The following is an 18,482-nucleotide window of genomic DNA, read 5'->3' as shown; positions in this document are numbered from 1 at the left end:
CACAGCTGAAACTAAATGGATTTTTTAATTTTCACTGTTACAAAAAGTCACGAAAAGCCCATCCAGGCCCAAGGTGTTGCTAGCAGGCACTGGTGCGGTATAATCAGTCTGTGAAAAAAACACGTTGTAGCATCCCATTAAAATCAGAAGCTGCTGAATTTCCATATGGTGCATTTGTGGCTGTATTGTGTCCTTGTCATGGTAGCATTCAGTTTCTTTCCACACATACAAGCAGAGGTGCAGGACCCCTACCATAACTTAGTTCTGACTGGTTTCCCCCAAACCTGAATTTAACACCTACACTCGGTAGCCCTACTGAGTTGCATCCCAGGTAACGCAAACTTGAGCAGAACTGAAATTTTATTGCCTTTGGAGAAGATAAAAACTATGGTCGAGTCAGAGTTTATTTCAACCTAGAAAATGTGAAAAGGTAGGCAGTATTTTCTCTTTCCTGTTTCAGATTTTCATGTTGTTTCTTAGCTGGAAATTCATGTTTTCTTTAAAGTGCATGTACACTCAAATATTTGAGGTGATCCTGGGAGGCATACACCAGGAAGCATGTTCTGTACCACAGTGCTAGCTCCTAGCCTTGTGATCTTTCGTATTCTAGTAAGGAAGTTTAAAAAGGAGAATTATATTGTTTTACTGTAAGTATTACAGTTTTGGGATTTATGACAGGCTTAGCTGCTTTTTATCTCACTTTTTTTCCTTCACTAAGCTGCTGGATAGCTTGAATTAAGTGCGCTCCCGTCCTTATTTCTTTAGGCACTGGAGGCAGCATACTGTGATGTCATGGGTAAGATTTGAAGGTGGAGTGCTCTCTTCTGTGCTTGTATTTCTTTCGGTGAAGGTTGAAATGTTGTACATTGCTAACATCTGTGTTATGTGCCCTCTGCACATTTATAATCTGATATTTTTTTTCCCTCAGCTCAGTTCATCACAGTGACTTTGGCAGAAACGAGTATTCAATACTTCTTAAAATATCTCCCCTAGAAGGCAGTTAACCTCAGGTCTGCCTGCCCACCGTTCAGGACTGATTGTGCTTATGCTGCCGCTTGCATGCTCGTTTTGAACCCATCCCATTACCTGCCTAACAAAGTGGGAGACCAAAATATATTCAGGAGAGTCGTTATAGGAACCGCCTTCTGCAGCTCTGTAAATAAGTTGCCATTTGCTGTGCAGAGTGTGCATGCAGGGGAGGCCGAGATAAAGTCCGGTGTTTGATGCTATCTGTTGAATTGATTAGGCTTTCATGAGCAGACACTTTTCTTGCACCCGATTTCCACTTGACTGTCTAAAGGTGGAGACCAGTCTAAGAGTTTGGCTGCAGGGTATCTAAAGTTTAGCACATCAGATCTTACTGGTATGATCTGGCATAGATCTGAATTAATAAATGAGGTAGAGAAACAAATGTGTGTCTGCAGGGTTATTAAACAAGTGTCATATTTTGCCACATTTGTGTGACATTTTTCTGAACTGCCCTTGAACATCTTTTGTGTTTCCCCTGAATGGGAGTTGTATAAACAGGCCATTCATTGAATTGTTGTTTCTCCTGAGGGAGTCATACATCCAAATTCCCCAAATTCCAGGTAATGACCATGGTTTTGAGATTTAAATTTCTTTTGAAAGTTGTATTTCTCATCTAAATAGGAATTCTATTTTGTTTCACCTCGTTATAACCCATGAACCAGGTGGGTTGAGCATTGGGAAAAGCATTGCATCCTCTGGCTCTTACTCTTCCCTTCAAAGAGGCAGCACTGGGCTGGTCACACCCTGCCTCAAACCAGTGCTGCTGTTCTCACCTCACCTCTTTGCACCAGTGGGGACCTGCCTTTGCTGGCTCATTAAAAAAAGAAGTCATAAAGTATTACTGTGGTGCCATGGTGTGTGTCACAGCAGGGCACCACATAGCCAGGCGTCATGAAACGAGGTTGGTCTGAGAGGCTGCCCTGCCTGTGGCAAGCTGTTAACCTTGCAGTCAATGGCACTAGGGAAAAGCTTGTGCCTTCAAGAAGCTGGTGGCAATATTTGGCGCTAATGGAGCTTTTTGATTTATAAGCCCCATAGAATGCCAGAAGCAGAATTTCCCAGGTAAATCATCAGTCTGTTGTGTTCACAGGGCTTGTAAGAAACCGCAGATTTCAGTGCTAAGATCCCTCCCAGAGCAACTGTGTAGCATGGGAAATGGCATGCTGGTGCTTTGTTTTCTTTGTTAGTTTGTCGTTTTGTTCCTGCAAATTAATCCTTATCAACAACAACTTGTAATAGAGGCTGTTTCTCAAGAGGAAGTATTTCTGCCATTCTCACCAGTAAGTTTACTGTTAATCAATATTTGAACCTCCAGGGCTATGAAATTTGGTACTGCATCCTTGTTTCATCTTCTTTAATGGATGGATTATTTCTGTGTCAGCTGTGGATCTAAGTTTTCAAGTGACCATCCATGGCAATTGGTGTTATTCAATCAATGGTCTACAGCCCACAGGTGGTCCATAAGACATCAGAAGGTGATCTGCACAGCAGTGAGAGTTGGAAGCGAAAATCAAAGCAATCCTAAAGGCATACACAGTGACACCCCACAGTTAACAGCAAACAGTGATGTGCCAGCTGCATGCTAGATCATTTCGTAGGCAAGATTGATGGGCCTGTGGGGTTTTTTTGCCAAAAAAACCCCCAACTTTATTGGGTATTTGGTTATCTGAAAAGCCTGAGAAACACTGCTGTAAGGGCTGTATTAGACTTTTGAAGGGTTTATTTTTACCAATATGACTGTTTCAATGTGGGAAGGATGTTTTTACATATTTGCACATCAGGTTTGGAGCCAACTGATTTGGAGGCTGTATGGTAGGTAATTCTGGCTCTTCCTTGAGGTGTCATGAAAGAAATTATCTAGCACAGATGCTTGCGGGTGGGCATCTGGGTTTGCTTGCGGACAGTGGGGTACAGCCGTCTGTTTTACCTGGCAAACCCACAAAGCTCTGTTGACTGCACAGGCAGACCCTGAAGCATGCTGTGCACACCCTGTGCCTGGAGGCAGAGGACTGCCTCTGTGCGTGTGAGCAGCAGTGATGCTCCCGTGTGCTGTGCTTGGGCATGCAGCTTGCACAAGCTTTGCGAAAAACGGCTTTACAGGTTTGCTCTGCAAGAGAGGTGTCAAGACTCCCCTTACCAACAGTTACAGGTAGTTGTGAACTGCCTCTACAGTTTTCCATCAGCCGTGAGGGCCCACGGATCACAGCATGCCACTGTGTGCCAGTGTGGGCTGCGTTCCTACCTGCTTTCCAAGCAGGAATGTGTGGGCAGCTTAGCACACAGCTGTATTCACAAATCACGAAGTTCCCATTACTTTGTAATTGCAAGGAGATATTTCTAGAGGTGCTGTGCTTTTCAGCTTGGTCTTTCTCCCAAAATGTTCTCTTTTTTTTATAAACCAAGAAATGATTACCTTGTGGGCCTGTGATGCAATGCACAGTACTGAGAGCCTTGTGTATGAGAGCTTTGTGAGAAAACGCCACCACCGACCCTTATTTCTCACAGTATTGCTGTATTAAAGGCTACTTTTTCTTTTGTATCTTAATTTTCACCTTTCGCTTGCATTCTAAGTCACTGTGTTTTAAGCTTTTCTTTGCGATTGGGAGGACTGGGAACTCTTTGCTCCCCCTCTGTTCTTTTTCTTCTTTCTTCCTTATTTCTTTCTTCTCTTATGAAAGGTGAAATTTTTACGTAATCACAAGATTCCACGAAGATGAGCTTTTTAAGAAAACAATCAGAAAACAACAGTCCCCTTTATCCGTCTTGTATATCCTGAGTCTCTTAATAAAAATGTGAGCAGTACCGCAGCTCTGTGAGACTTACCCTCTCCTGACAGTTTCATTACTGAGAAGAACAGGATTTTTCATTTGTAATATAGAAGGAAAAAACCTCTGAAATACTCTGCTGGAATTTGAATTTGGCTCCTATCTGGAGAGCAGCATGAGTAAGCCCAGGACATCTTGAAGTGCTACTTGTGGCACTCCTCAAAACATATCTGAAGGGCAAGACTGCTGAAGTGCTCTATGTGGTTAACTTTGAATTCAGATCAACAAGAATCTCCATACAAAAAAATGTAATTATATAATATAGGTGAATTAGAGAGAGGTTAGTTAAGCATTGCATAATACTTGTAAAAAACAACATATTGCGCATAAAAATTTCAGAAGAAGAGATACAGGACAGAAAAAGCTTTGTGGACAGTTGGGATAGCCAAATTATATACCTTTTCCAGCCTGATAAGCTCCTAATAAAAATAATTTTACAGATGACATGTTTTGAAAGGTGGTGCTTCGCTTCACTGAAGTAACTGGAGTTGTAAGAAATTGTTTCAGTAAATTTGTTCATTTTCAGGGGCAAGCAATGCCGTCAATGAAATACACTTGCAAAGCATGTCTTAGGAATTGAGATATATGCTGTCTTTTGCAATCGTGACTGGGTGGAATATAAGGCTTATTTCATATAAGAGAGTTCGCCCAGGTTAGAGTGAAATGAAGTTTCACCAGTTTAAGGTGAAATGAAATAAGCAATTATATGGTTTCAAAGTATTGTGCCTTAGAAAAGTTCAAGAATATTTTTTATTCAATATAGTTCTAATAAAACAATAGCATGGTAGGTTTAGTAAAATAAGACGACACTGAATTTGAAGTTTTACACCATTTTTAATAACATTGGGGAAAAAGTTGGAATGCTTGCATTTAGGTAAAAAACAGTTGCTAATTAGTCCTTTTTTTTTCAGAGTGGAGATGAAACCTCCAATCTCTTTAGCACCTTGTTTGGCCATCGGGAAAAAATTGTAGATCTGCTGTACTGGGATTATTCCAATTTCTGCTTGCAGTTTACATTGTGTAGGTAAATGCTGCCAGCTTTTGAATTCCAGAAGCATTTAAAACTGATACAACTTTTTGTGATGAGATTTTATACTTACAGAGAGAAGGACATCTTTTACAAATATGACCTTACTGTGTAATTTTTTTTTGTGAGTTCGGTGTTTGATTTTCATGTTTTACAAAACTATTAGCTTCAAATTTAAATCCTAGCTGAGTTATTCAAATGTTCTGAAGATTGCAGGAAGCCTATGATATTCCTAGTTTGATATACAGACTAAGGGTGTAAAGATGAATTGAAAAATTTTCAGGCAGGGTCATAGCTTGGATAGTTGTCTAAATGTTTATCTTTGAAATCCTGCAGTCATTCTTCACCCATGAAAGAATTTGCTTTTGTTAAGTGATAGTTCTGAGTGGGGCCGTTAATTTTGGCTTGCAGTTGCAGGCTATTAATCAAATAGGCAAGAAAAGAAAACCTTAAATTATTATTGTGTGCAAGCTTTCACTGTCTTGGGTGCAAACATGGCCAAAATGTTGGCTCTCCCATGTACTGACTCAGGTTTTTGTCTCTTCCTGTGTCTTTCTCACTTGAGTTTTTTGTGGCGTATCTAGATCTACACTTTCCTGTTCATTTTTCAGGCACTGGCCAAACCTCGGTGCCTTGTGACTATCTTTTTCTCCTACCCTGAATGCACCAAAGGCTAAACTGGTCCCCATCCTTCACTGCACTGAAGGGACGGTGTGTATGTTAGGGGCTGATGGAATATTGTGGTGCACAGGAATATCCTTGGATTGAAGAAATTACATAGCATCTTCTGTAACATCCCCATCTATGGTCTGCTTTTGTAACTCCCTGTATACATCTCTGTGCTATGTGGAGGTGCTCTGCGTGCTGCTGTCTCCCTCCTCTCCCTCCATAAGAGACACAGCACTTAGAAGAAAACTTCAAAATCAATTTATATTATTTTGAGTAATTTATGAGACTGAGTATCAGGGAGAGGGGTAGCAGTTCACAGCCTTAATTCAGAGTGCTGCATTCACCTCTCGGTGCTAAATGTCTCACCAAGGTTCTCTTTCCTTCCAGGTTTTCACAGGGAACAGCAATGCTGATAGTGTGGTTCACCACAAATTTCTGCACTCCATGAAAGCCCGCTTCTTGCGCTTCATCCCTCTGAAGTGGAATGTTGGTGGGCGGATAGGACTGAGAGTTGAGGTCTTCGGCTGCTCCTATAGTAAGTGGCTACATCTTAACCCACATATTTTCACAGAGCTTATTGTTGATGCTGTCAGTGCTGTGGGAGAGGTCCAGCAGAAGTTTTACAAGTTCAATTGTAACGTGAAATACATAGCCATCATTTATTTTTTCAGTAGTTATTCTTGTCTTTCTGTTCAGGGATGTGCAGGCCCACCTAGCTCAGCTAGTGAAGCTTTTTCAGAGCTGAGCCTACCACAGACTGATTTACTGCTTCTTCCCAGTGCAAAGCAGTCAGATGTTGTAAAAACTCCTGCCCGGCTGGAGGGCACAGAGCTACTTCAGACCTTTTGTAGGGCTTTATTTAGGAATGGTACCACCTTTTGCTTAAATAGTTCATTTTTGGCTTTAAGTCAAATTAAATAGTTGTTGGGGGAAGTGCTGCAGATTATGCAGCTAGTACTTCTATTTGAGGCTCATGACTTCAAAGCTCGGGAAAGCAGAGAACTTGTTTGCTGCTTTAACTGCTTTTGCAGGACTGTTTTCTTTGGCGCTTGTCTTCATAACACATGGTGATGATCCTCTAAGACATGGTCTGCAGCATTTTGTCACATGGGCTTTGGAGCAGCCTATAAACATTGTTGCCTTGGGACATTTCAGCCACATGGTTGCCCTGGTGTACTGCTGCAGATATATGACCTATCACCATGGAAGAGTGCAAGCGTAAAGAAAAAGGACCGATGTTGCTCTCTCGCACTAAACAGAAATAAATCCACAAATGAGGAAACATAAGTCTGGTATTTGTTTCTCAGGTGGCTGTGGGTTTATTTCTGAAATGGTGAAACGTGACTTGAGACACTGCTGGAGAAAGGTGAGATTTTGCTGGGGAGAGTACAAGGGATTAACAGCATTTTACCAGTAAATTCAACATGGTATGGCAGAAGTCACCATTGTGTGACACTGCTGTACTTTTACATCTCCCCATTTGGCTTAGGTCCTCATCCACTCCTGCTGGGTGCAGAAAAGAGATTTTAAGATAATAAGCTGAAAACCTCTTATTTGGGAGACTCCTTCAATTCATCTGAGCAGAATCAGGGTGTCTTAAACATTTTGATTCACACTATACCATTGAACAGAGTGCTCCAGCACTCTTAGTGCCCTCATCAGTACGCTTGGGTCTTAGGATGGATTCACGTGGTTTCACAGGAAGGTCCTTGTTATGGTCTGTGTGTAGCTATGTGTAGATATAATCCATTCATGTTTTTTTAAATGCTGCGTTTCCACCTGCTTTGGTGCTCAGGCACTGTGGACTATCATTTGCTTAAGTACAGACCTGCAACAGCCTGGTCTGAATGGAACCATTTCCAGTCCTACTAGTAGACATGGAAACTGAAACCTATGAATCAAAACTGCTCTTGATGACATCATTCCAAAGCAGGTGTTTAATCTGCTTTCAAAGAGCTTTCTTCTATTAATGATGACCAGACCTCTGCAGTGAAGAGTATAGTCCAAACAGATGTGCAACAAACAGAACTTGAACTGAAGGCTGAAACTTTTGTGGCTGAATGTGTTTTGGTGCTAGTCAATGTGAAATACTATATGAACACTCATGTCAGGTGGTGATTGTATCTTCTGTGATACGAAGAAGACTTCAGAGTCACTTGCAGGCTGAATTTCCTTGCACTAATATCATCTAGGTCTTCATCTTTGTCCTGTACCCTGCAGCTCCAAGAAATAAAAATGGTTATGCAGAATTGAGGTATGAGATTGAAGCAAGCTAGAAAAGAAATAAAGGGATTCATAAAAGTTTTACAGAGTGTTGAAATATTCATTCCGTTTATATAAATGTGCCATTCAAATTTCTCTCTGGCAAATTGCATATGCCAAGCAATACCTTCCTACAAGTTTTGCTTGTATAGTTTCACATTCTTGGCTACTGCTAACCCAAGCATTCCAGCACCATACAAAAGATGTTTGATCATTTCTAAAATGTCATCTTTGCTGTTATACTGACACGATATCTGCAGCAGATCCTGAGCTGGTGTACACCTACATAACTGCACTTTGTAATGTTTGACAGCATACAGACTCATCCACCATATTAATTTATGGCACAAGAAATATATCAATAATTTGAAAAGCATTAAAAAAAAAAAAAAGATTGTTAGTGACAGGCTGTTGGGCAAACCAGGAAGGAAAACTGAGCTAGAAGAAGAACAAACGTCCCAAATATGCACCATCTCTAAAAGATGACCCTTCATACAAGTGTCTGCGTGTATATGAAAGGAGGGATATGAGTCTGGAAGTAGGAACAGCATTATAGTCACCTACCTGTACCAAAGGCTTCAGCTGATATAATTCATCTGTAACAAGCCTAATTCCAGTTATGCCCAATCCTCTTTAAGTTGCTGGAATGACTTAAAGGATTCTATAGGTAAACAAACCCAGAGTATTTGATCTTAAGTCCACTGAAGTTAAAGAAAGGATTTCCACTGGCATTTTAGATTTGGATCCAACCCTGAAGTATAGTATAAAAAGAGAACATCGGTATGGGGAACCCTATGAGCCAAATCCTGTGCAAATGTACATGTGTGACTGCAGGGTCATTTCTACCAGGTAATGGACCACTGGCTGTCCATTCCATCTTTCAGGCAAATGTTGCCCCAGAAATGCAGCACTTGATCTGAAAACAGAGTTGCTTTAATATTGATATCCAGGGCAGAAAACTGCAGAAGCGAGGTTTTCATTTACAGGCAGGCTGGAGATCCTGTTTGTGTGAGTGGCAGCATTTGTTGGATGGCTGAAACATAAGTCTGGGGACACTGACAGCTTAGGCCATCTGAATTTCATGTGCTGATGCACACCTGCTAAAACCCTGGGACTACTGCCAAACATGCAGCTGAGCACCTTGCTGTGATACATGAGAGCATGCAAAATAGCCTGTGGTTCCTTGGATGGTCTCTGCTCACATCAACTCCTTTTTAACCTTGCGTATTTGAGCAGAAGATGACAGCTATAGGAGAGGTTTGTGGCTTCATTGCTGCTTAAGCATTTTTGTCAAGGCAAAGTTAGGTGAATGTGACACTCTTGTGCCAGCTCAAGGCTCTGATCTCTCATTTTTTGGGTATGACCGTCCTGTGCAACATACTCTGCTGAAGAGGTCCCAGTGATATGGAGAAATAATGTGAAATGGGGATAATGGACATGGATTGTGATTGTATGTGTCTGCTTAAGGAATGTGGGTATGGTGACTAGTCATGGGTGCGGTGACAACCACAGTTTTGAGGAGACGCCTGCCCCTCTTCCTCTAACAAAGGGGCTATTTAAAAGAGAATAACCTTGCGCTAACTTTTGGCAAATGCAGCTTTCAGTGATGGCTGTTTAGTAGGGAGCATGTGAAAGGCATCCGGTCTTGTAGGTCACCAGATGCTCTGCCAGGACACAGTAACAAAAAATACTGAAGAATCATCTGAGAGATTAACTGCAACATGCAGTGGATGCCAAAGTGGCTAACTTAACATGGGAGTGCACTGCGGTTCGAAATGGCATTCGCTGTTTTTTATTGCTCCTGCTAGAAGTAATTTACTACTATGAATTTACCTCAAAAACTTATCTGTCAAATGAGAGCTTTCTGCTTTGTCCTGTGCCCTCCCCTGCCACCCCTACCCTCCTGCTCTCTTTTCTTTGCACCCTCTAATTCGCTGCTAGTTGACATTGTTTGTCTTGAATATAGAAACACGTTTTTAACAGTAAAGCTGTTGAGTGTGCTTGACCTTATCCCATACAGATCGAAGTTCCTGTGCAACAAAGCATTCCAAGGCCATCGGTTCAGCTGGAATTCATAGATAACATGTGCTAATTTTTGTTTACTTTCTTACAAAGAAAGTATGTATTTAAATGAAAATTATTTACATTTATTTGAAATTCCTGTAAAGATTCCACCTCATGTGCTCAGAAGAGGTACTGAAATAGGAAGGAGATGATACTGATCTGAAAACATACATTGATGTTTCCTGTTCAGAAAAGGATTTATGATGAGTTAAATGGAAATTTCCATGCAGAAGTATGTGTAAGGTCTCAGTGTTCCTTTGCAGCAGTGGCTCCAGAAGCAGTGCGATTATCATGGATAACCAGAGCTGCAACAGAGGATGTGCCCAGAGAAATGGCAAATCAAATGCTTTTGATGCTGGGGGCAGTGAGTGGGGAATGGGTACGTCTTTATATTTGGGAAAAGTCTTGTTAGCTCAGCACATGAAAAAAATCTGCTGACACAATTGCTTTTATAGGATAAGATTTATAGCTTCATTGAAGATGCTGATCATGTTCTGTAACTGGTTAATGGCCCAAAATGCATCAGCAGAATCAGGTGTATGTGCAGTTAACAGGCTGGGAAATCACAGGAGGAACAATGATAGGGTGTGAGACAGGGTATCTTCTGCTTTTGAGAGGTGAGTTATTAATTTGCAGTTCTCATCCGTTGCTGTCATTACTTCAATGAATATGATCTGATATTGTGATTTTTGATTAAATGGTATTTTTACTGGATTTGTTTTTCTCTCTTCCCCCTCCCCCCCCCATCTTCTTCTCTCCGCTCTTTTGTCTTCCTATGAGATAGAAAAGAATGCATTGCAGAGAACCATCTGATGGTCATTGAGCAGTAGTGTTTGTAACCAACTGCATAAGATAAATACCCAAACAATTGCTTACCAAGAGGCAGATAGAGATTTGTGATACAGCTGCATAGCAGAACAGTCACCTCTGAAGTGCCCATCCACATTCATCCCTTGGACTGAATGTCTGAGAGGGGTATGGAGGGGGAAGTTGGATTGCTTTAGTTTCACTCAAGCCAGTAAAGCATGACTGGCCAGAAGAGACAGCTGCTCAGACCAGGAACAGTCGTTTTTCCTCCTGCAGGGAGTTAAAGCTCCCTGTTTATTGAGGCAAGTGCAAACCCAAAAAAGTTCCTGCCTCAAATTGCAACTGTTTCTAGGGAATATTTTTGTATTTTGGAATAACTTTGCCAAGTGTTTACTTTGCCCAAAATCACTGGGAGAACTGTCTTTGTAAGTATGAATGTATGTCCTCTCTGCTGCTAGGAGCAGATTGCTGCACAAGTAAACTCCATGCTTTCACATTGCTCCCAGTCTGGCTCCTCTCGGCATAGCTGGTCCTACAGGCTAAAACCTGTGGTCACATGCTCCTTTAAAAAAAAAAAATAAAAAAAATCCCCCCCAAAACAATGACAAATGCTGAATTAACCTGATAATCCACCTTCAACTCACTGTCTGTATTTCCACCCACCCCCAAGTGACTTTGATGATTGGATCTGTGTTGGGGAAGGAAATTCAAATGGAATGATGTAACCAGCACCCCTGAGGCCAGAACCTCTATTGAATTTCAAAAACAGCATGATGAATAATTCCTGTTTCATGGGAACTTCATCACCTGTGAGCAGGAGTGTCAATCTCTTTTTTCCCCGATATAGAAGTGATAGGATGAGAGTAAATGGCCTCAAGTTGCACCAGGGGAGGTTTGGATTGGATATTAGGAAAAATCTCTTCACCAAAAGGGTGGTCAAGCATTGGAACAGGCTGCCCATGGAAGTGGTTGAATCACCGTCACTAGAGGGGTTTAAAAGATGTGTAGCTGTGGTACTGAGGGACGTGGTTTAGTGGTGAACTTGGCAGTGCTAGGTTAACGGTTGGACTCGATGATCTTGAAGTTCTTTTTCAAACTAAATAATTTTGTGATTACGTATGTATTCACAACAGAGACATCTGTTTGAATTGTTGGTCTGTGGAGAATAACATGAAAGAAGCAGTTTTTGCCTGATCTCACTTTTGATGAGTTTTATAGCCTTGTTGATGAGGACAGTGTAGAAAAGTACCCAGGCTGAATAAAGTCTATGCGTAAGTAAACCAACAGGCAGTGCAGGACAAAACAACACGTTGTGTTTTAGTTTGTTATTCCTACAGGTTTTTTGAGACTTAGACATTTCTGATCTTTGTTTTCTTGCTGCAAGTGGATTATGGACATACGTGGACTCAATAAACACTAAGCAAACAGGCAGGTTTTCTGGAATGACTGTATTAGAACTGTGCTGTATCTTTCAGTTTTTAATGGGAAGTCAACGATTTGTTGTCACACAAACTGACACTAATGACTTTTGGCTGCCAGTGTTAGCATTCATTTGACATATTTCCACTTTGTTTAGGGCTATTTATTGGCCGATGTACTCACAACCGATAATTAGTGAAGCAGAACTTTTCAGAAACAGGTTTTCCTTTGTGTTATACTCTGTAAATGTCAGTGGTAGAGCTGTTCAAGAAATCAAGAAACTGTGTTATGCTGTGACTTAGTGGAGAGTTAAGAATAAGGACTGAAGTGTGAATTCAGACTGGTTGAAGGCTTGGATCTTAAGAAGAAGAAGAAAAAGGACCACTATTATGACAACATTGAATCATTGCTTTCTTAGGGTATGTTTGGTTTTGAGAGGTAGAAGTGAAACCAAGTTTAACTGCAAAATCCACTGGAAATCAGACTGTAGCTTCTTTATAAGCTATTTCCTAATCTCTGCCTGTGTTAAAATGAAACCATTTTTATGACACAATTGCAATTTACTTTAAACAAATTGAAGTATTTAATGTAGCTGGGGAAATTCATAAGAATTAAACTATTAATTTAATTCCCTTTATAGAAACGGGCAGTCAAGGTGTCAATAGAGAGAAAGAAGCTATTCTGAAGGAGCTTTTTCTAAATGTCTAAATCAGAACTAAAAAATAGTAAAAGCAGATGGTGTGAATACTTTTGTATCCATGATACTTCCTAAACTACAACTGTTCGCATATGATGTTAAAGAGCGTGTTATAATTCTGACATCACAGATAAGAAATTGGTCTTACTTTATTCTGGAGTGATTTTTTTCCTAGGGTTGAATTTCTTTGTAGTTTTATTCTCATAAGAAATAATCAATTGCCTTATGATTTGGAATGGAATCTGGTTTGGTGTGACAGAATTTCTTGTAGAATTTAAATTTTGAGCTCCCTGCAAGTTTGTGAGTGTGCCATCAAACTTCTGTAGATACTGTCATACTGACATGCAGAAGCTATCGATGGTAGTTTCCATGGTAAAAAGAGGTCTTTTATTTTATGAGCTTACAATAGTTTTTAATTGCAATCCTCTTTGAATCTTGGTTCAATTTAAAAAAGTAAAAAAAAAAAAAAAAAAAGAAGAAGAAAACCCTAATCCCTATTATTTCCCTTTTTAAGGAGGAACAAATGAAACTACCATTAATGCTCAAAAGGATAGAACTCTCAAGGGAACATAGGTGACTTAAATCACCAGCTTCATAATGCAGTTACTGACCTGGAAATCTTGATTATTTTGCATATGGACCTTGCAATTATTTTTCAAAAGAAAATGGAAAACTGATAGCTTTGGATTATCATTAAAACATGTTGTTTGCAAACAAAGATAGTTTATGCTCTTTCTTCTTGGTTACTATGAAGGTATTCTTTGTCTTTATGCATGTATCCCAGTGGTTATGTAGCTTAGTAAACCCTTGTTCAGATGCTTCATTTTCTGGTGGTCTTAAATTTTAGTATTTTTCTTAAAAACAGGAAATATGGATTAACAGGTTTATTATTGGCAAGTAGATATGTCCATAATTTGTGCCAAATTGTCTTTAGATAGAAATAAAATTGAATTCATGTATGACAGTCACATGTTTGAATACAATCTATTAGTTAAAAGTATTTAAAGCTACCTGAAATGCTCTGTTTATATATATATATATATATATATATGAAATCTAAAAAAGTTTATGAAAAATACATTTTGCTTTAAATACTACTTTATAAAGCAAAGACAGTACTGCAGGCTGCTGCTGCCAAAGGAAATATTAATTGCAATTGAAGAATTGAAAGCTTGTTTTCTATCACAGTGATTGAGTTTTAGAGGCTGACTGAAGAGGAAAATATGCTTCTAACAGGATTTTCAAAGGTGTGTAATCAGTTTAGATGCCCAGTTGCCATGAAATCCCTTCAAAAGCTTTTTGAATTGATATTTGACTATTCCTGCCAACCTAGTCAATTTGCATGCAGAAACATAGCTGATAAATGCCCATCACAAACAAACAGCCAACCCTCAGAGGGTAAAATGATACTTATTTGGATGCAAAGGTGGATGCAGGCATGGCTGACATGCAGAAACAGCTCAACAGACTGTTGTGACGCTACAAAAAGTGGAGTGAGAACTGTAGTGTTCAAAGTAATGAAACAGCATCCTGGGTGTGTTTGAGACAAACAGCAAATGTGGCAAGGGATGTTCGGCAGATCTGAATATGATGGAAGGCACCTGTTCTGTTCTAAAAAATTCAGTGAGAAAAGAGTCTTTGATGAGAGAGAGGACAAGTCCAGAGGAGTTCTGTTTTTATCTTAGTGTTCCCCTTCCCCAGACAGAGGGAGAGGACTGGAAATGGGTGAAATGTGGTTGCCCAAATGTCACGCATGTCATATGGATGTATGCTTCTGAGAATACCTGGCTCCAAGTGATATTTGGAAAGATTCTGAAAAAATATGGTCCCTCTCCTGATGCTGCCTCTCCTTTTCATTTTGCCATTTTCTTTCTCCCAGAGTCAGATATTGCAGACTTCGATGGCAGAAGCTCACTCCTCTACAGGTTCAATCAGAAACTTATGAGCACATTCAAGGATGTGGTTTCCTTGAAGTTCAAGAGCATGCAGGGGGATGGAGTCTTATTCCATGGAGAAGGACAGCGTGGAGACTATATTACCTTGGAACTGCAGAAAGGAAAACTCTCCTTGCACATCAACCTGGGTAAGGGTAATTAATCCTAATTGGTTCACATATTATTGTAACAAGGATTGTCTAGGTTTGCTTTTATAAATCTATTGTTTATATTAAGTCATATCTAGAAACTCCAGCTGAGAGAAGGTGGGAGGGGAAGCAAAAGAAAATAGACTTGACTGATGTCACACAAGACATGATAGCTGAGCCAAGAAGAGATCTTGATTCTTCTAACTAGTTCTGACCAAGGCTGAGCTGCTGAATGACTACTTTTGAAGTTTTGACCTTTGCTTGATGATGCTTCCAAACAGTGATTTTTTTGAAAAAAAACACCACAAAACCAGTTCTGTTTCTTCCCCTTCCTCCTTTTTTATTTTTATTGTTACTATTTTTAAGAAGAGCATTCTCAGGAGGTTTGGTTTGGAGTGCAAACGCTTATTTTTGGTTTGTGTCTTATTTTTTCCATTCCATGATCAGAACTGAGATGAGAATACAGAAATTAAATGAAAACATTTTTGTCAAAACATTGTGCACGTTGGTATTGTTTTGTTTCTGAGATTATTTCAGTTGAAAACTGTGTATATCTGGAAAGCCATCACTGTGTTATTGTGTTGTATCAGAGGGACAAATGAAAGGCTGGCTTAATTTCTTTCCATAGAAGGATGCTTGTTTTTTTTCCTGGTGAATATGCTAAAGCATTTTGATAATGCCAGGAGCTACTGTATTAGGAGTGATCATACCCCCTCCCCCAGCCTTACTGCAAAACCTTCATTAGCTTCAGCTGTGGGTGACCAATGGTACTGGACTCGGCAGTCTCAACTGACTCACATTTCTCATACTGAGGTTTTGAGTTGGCCAGAAGTTTCCACACCTGTATTGCTGTACTTTGGTCAGCACAGGAGCTCCACTTACCTTGTTCAGGTATTTAACTTGGTCTGAAAGCCCCAGCAGCCCATTCGGACAGAAAACTGCAACAAAGCCTCTTCCTCTGTTAACCGTGAGGGTGTGGGCAAGGAGGGGAGAGATTTAAGGTCCAAGTTTTTCACTGCCATTCTCAATCCTAATAACTTTGATGAATTAAGTAATCTGAATCATTGCATGTACTAATGTACATCGCGCTTAGACTGCCAAAGGTGATTTTAATAAAAATGGGAGACGTAGTATCTAATGATGTATAGTATTAACAGGGGCAGATCCCAGACTAGCAGTTCCAAGACACTTAAAGAAATTTGTCTAGAGCAGATAAAGCAGGCAACAGTGCAGTGTCTCAGTCCCCTGTTTATGACTTGGGGAATTGTAAGAAATCATAAACTAGTGGGAGAAAACTGGAGGCACTAAAACAGAATTCATAGGTAAATCTTTTTTGCATTTTTCCCCTAGTGCTTAATTACGTTTGTTTTAAATGTCAGTAACAATTTTCCACAGGTCTTGGATTTCATTTTTACATAAGCTCATTAATTGTTTAGTCTCCAACGAGCATTTCCTTCATTTCTTTCTTTCTTTTTATTTATTTAATGCATCAGAGAGTAGGAATGATAATGCAGCATTTTTCCAGTTTGGTATTTGGATGTTACTTGGACCAAGTAACTACATCACAAGCCTCTGAATGTGAGATTCTTTGACTCCATTGATTTGTTCTCCTCTTACAGATGTTTCATACTAAGATAAGAATATAGTATAGTTAAATATATTCTGTTACTTCTTCCAGAGGAGATGCTGTTGTGAATATGTAGTCTAAGATAAGGGGTTTTTTTTCTTTCAGCAGTAGCCCCAAATGCACAGATTCTAGCCATTTCAAGTCTCCTCTGTGCATTCATATGTCATGGTCAAGGGTTTTGATGTCTGCTCTTGAACCCGCTTGCATCTTCCCTGACAGTTTTGGAGCATGTGTTCTCTCCATTCTGCTGGAATATAAAAAAGGACACACAGTCTCTTTCAATGAGAGGCTCTGAAGTGTTCAGATATATAGCCAGCTGGAAAACAGAAGAGTGCTTGAATTCACCAGGGTTAGGGCCTAAATATTTTTATGACTCTTGATCTAAAGTTTTGGAGATCTAGGCCAGGTGTAAGGATCTGTTTGAGCTGAGCAAAACACTTGCGTTCATGTTACTTCACTGACTTGTGGGGTTTTTTTCTCTGAAAATGGACAGGTGCAATTTCTGGTGAAAATACAAAAAGCACATAGTTGAAACTGTGAAGTCTCAGGAGTGGTCTGTTAATGTGAACAGACAGGAGATTATTGTGCAGCCTGAAGGGAGCTCTTAAAACACCAGGGCCTGGAATGCACAGCAGAGCCAAGGGCACAGGCGCAGTGGTGATCCTCTGTGTGCTGCAGTGGGTGGGTGCAGCACTGGGACAATCTTCTGGTTTATCACAAGGATTTCAGGGGAAAAAAATGTGTGTGTGCATATACACACACATATATGAATAAGAGGCGAGGCCCAAAGGCTCTCAGGCAAGTTTTGACAAGGGTCTGATTCTGATGGGCAGAGCTCCTGTTTGCACCCAGGAGGACTGTTCTGTGCTCCCCTTGAGTCCCCATGCTTCACTTAAGGGCCTGGGGGTAACCCTGGTGTCTTCTGCCTGTCTCTGCCCCTCCAGGAGACTCCAACCTGCACTTCAGTAACAGCCACACATCCGTCACCCTGGGCAGCCTCCTGGATGATCAGCACTGGCACTCGGTTCTCATAGAGCGCTTCAACAAGCAAGTGAACTTCACGGTGGACAAGCACACCCAACATTTCCGAACGAAGGGCGATTCAGATCACTTGGATATTGATTATGAGGTGTGTGAAGCCTTTTAGGTTATAAGCTGGGAGGTGAGGCTGAGCTGGTATAAAATGAATGTGATGGAAAACAACCACCCTAAGAGCTGTTTCTTTCCAGCAAAGATCTTTTCTCTATTTAATATTTCCATCCTAGAGAGCTCCTTTCATAGTTAACTGTCTATGTCAGTGCAGCTCTGTATACAACAGTCCCAGGAAATGGCCGGTCTCTGGGCAAATATGCATTGGATTATGCTTACAGTTCAAAGTAAGGCAAGCTTTGAGCTAAATTAAAAGGTATAGCCTGGGTTCTAGTCAAATCTTCAGGGAGAAAATGATCTTATCTGTAGGGAGAGGTGCTGTGTCATCATCTCCAATGCGATTTTAATGCAAGCATTGAGCACCATCCCTGTATCTGATTGGCATGACCTCTCATGATACCAGCTCTGAGTTGTGCCTCTATCCAGCCACCACTTTTTTGGATTACAGGTGCCCACATAGAGATGAGTAGATAAATACCGTTGTCTTCTCACTAGGAATTAAAGACCCTAAGCATGACTGTCAAGATAAACAGTTCTGACCCAGGTCCCTTCACATATGGGGTTGTGATGCAGAGCATCCTGGTCTAGGAAGCCAGAGCAGCTCCGCCGAGGAAGGACTGAACAGAGGAAACATCCTGCCTGCCCATTAAACTCGAGGCTGGTGTGCTCCCCTGTCATGAGGCCAAGGTGCTACAGAGTGTAGTTTATATCACTCCAGCAGTTCAGTGCTTATGACTGATAGTAAATAATACCTTAAAAACTTTCATATCATCCCCTATCTATATGCAAGGCAGTTCTTCATCTGTTCCCGTCACCAGTGCACA

At 40.6% G+C, this 18,482-nt stretch overlaps 1 protein-coding gene across 2 annotated transcripts in view; it reads left to right on the top strand.

The window, feature by feature from the left end:
* Positions 1–18,482, top strand: part of CNTNAP5 (contactin associated protein family member 5) — a 296,864-nt gene that overhangs the window by 126,622 nt on the left and 151,760 nt on the right. For both annotated transcript variants that reach the window (XR_008823617.1, XM_056349942.1), the window contains exons 4-6: positions 5,938–6,085; positions 14,679–14,882; positions 17,454–17,638. Coding sequence is in view for 1 of the 2 variants with exons in the window: in XM_056349942.1 (XP_056205917.1) it covers positions 5,938–6,085; positions 14,679–14,882; positions 17,454–17,638 (537 nt within the window). In the remaining variant the exon portion in view is untranslated. The remainder of the gene's footprint in view (positions 1–5,937; positions 6,086–14,678; positions 14,883–17,453; positions 17,639–18,482) is intronic.

This window comes from Falco biarmicus, chromosome 8 (genome assembly GCF_023638135.1).
Source record: "Falco biarmicus isolate bFalBia1 chromosome 8, bFalBia1.pri, whole genome shotgun sequence".
Taxonomy (NCBI): domain Eukaryota; kingdom Metazoa; phylum Chordata; class Aves; order Falconiformes; family Falconidae; genus Falco; species Falco biarmicus.
Note: the sequence above shows the minus strand (reverse complement) of the source record. Positions and strands in the feature narration are given on the sequence as shown.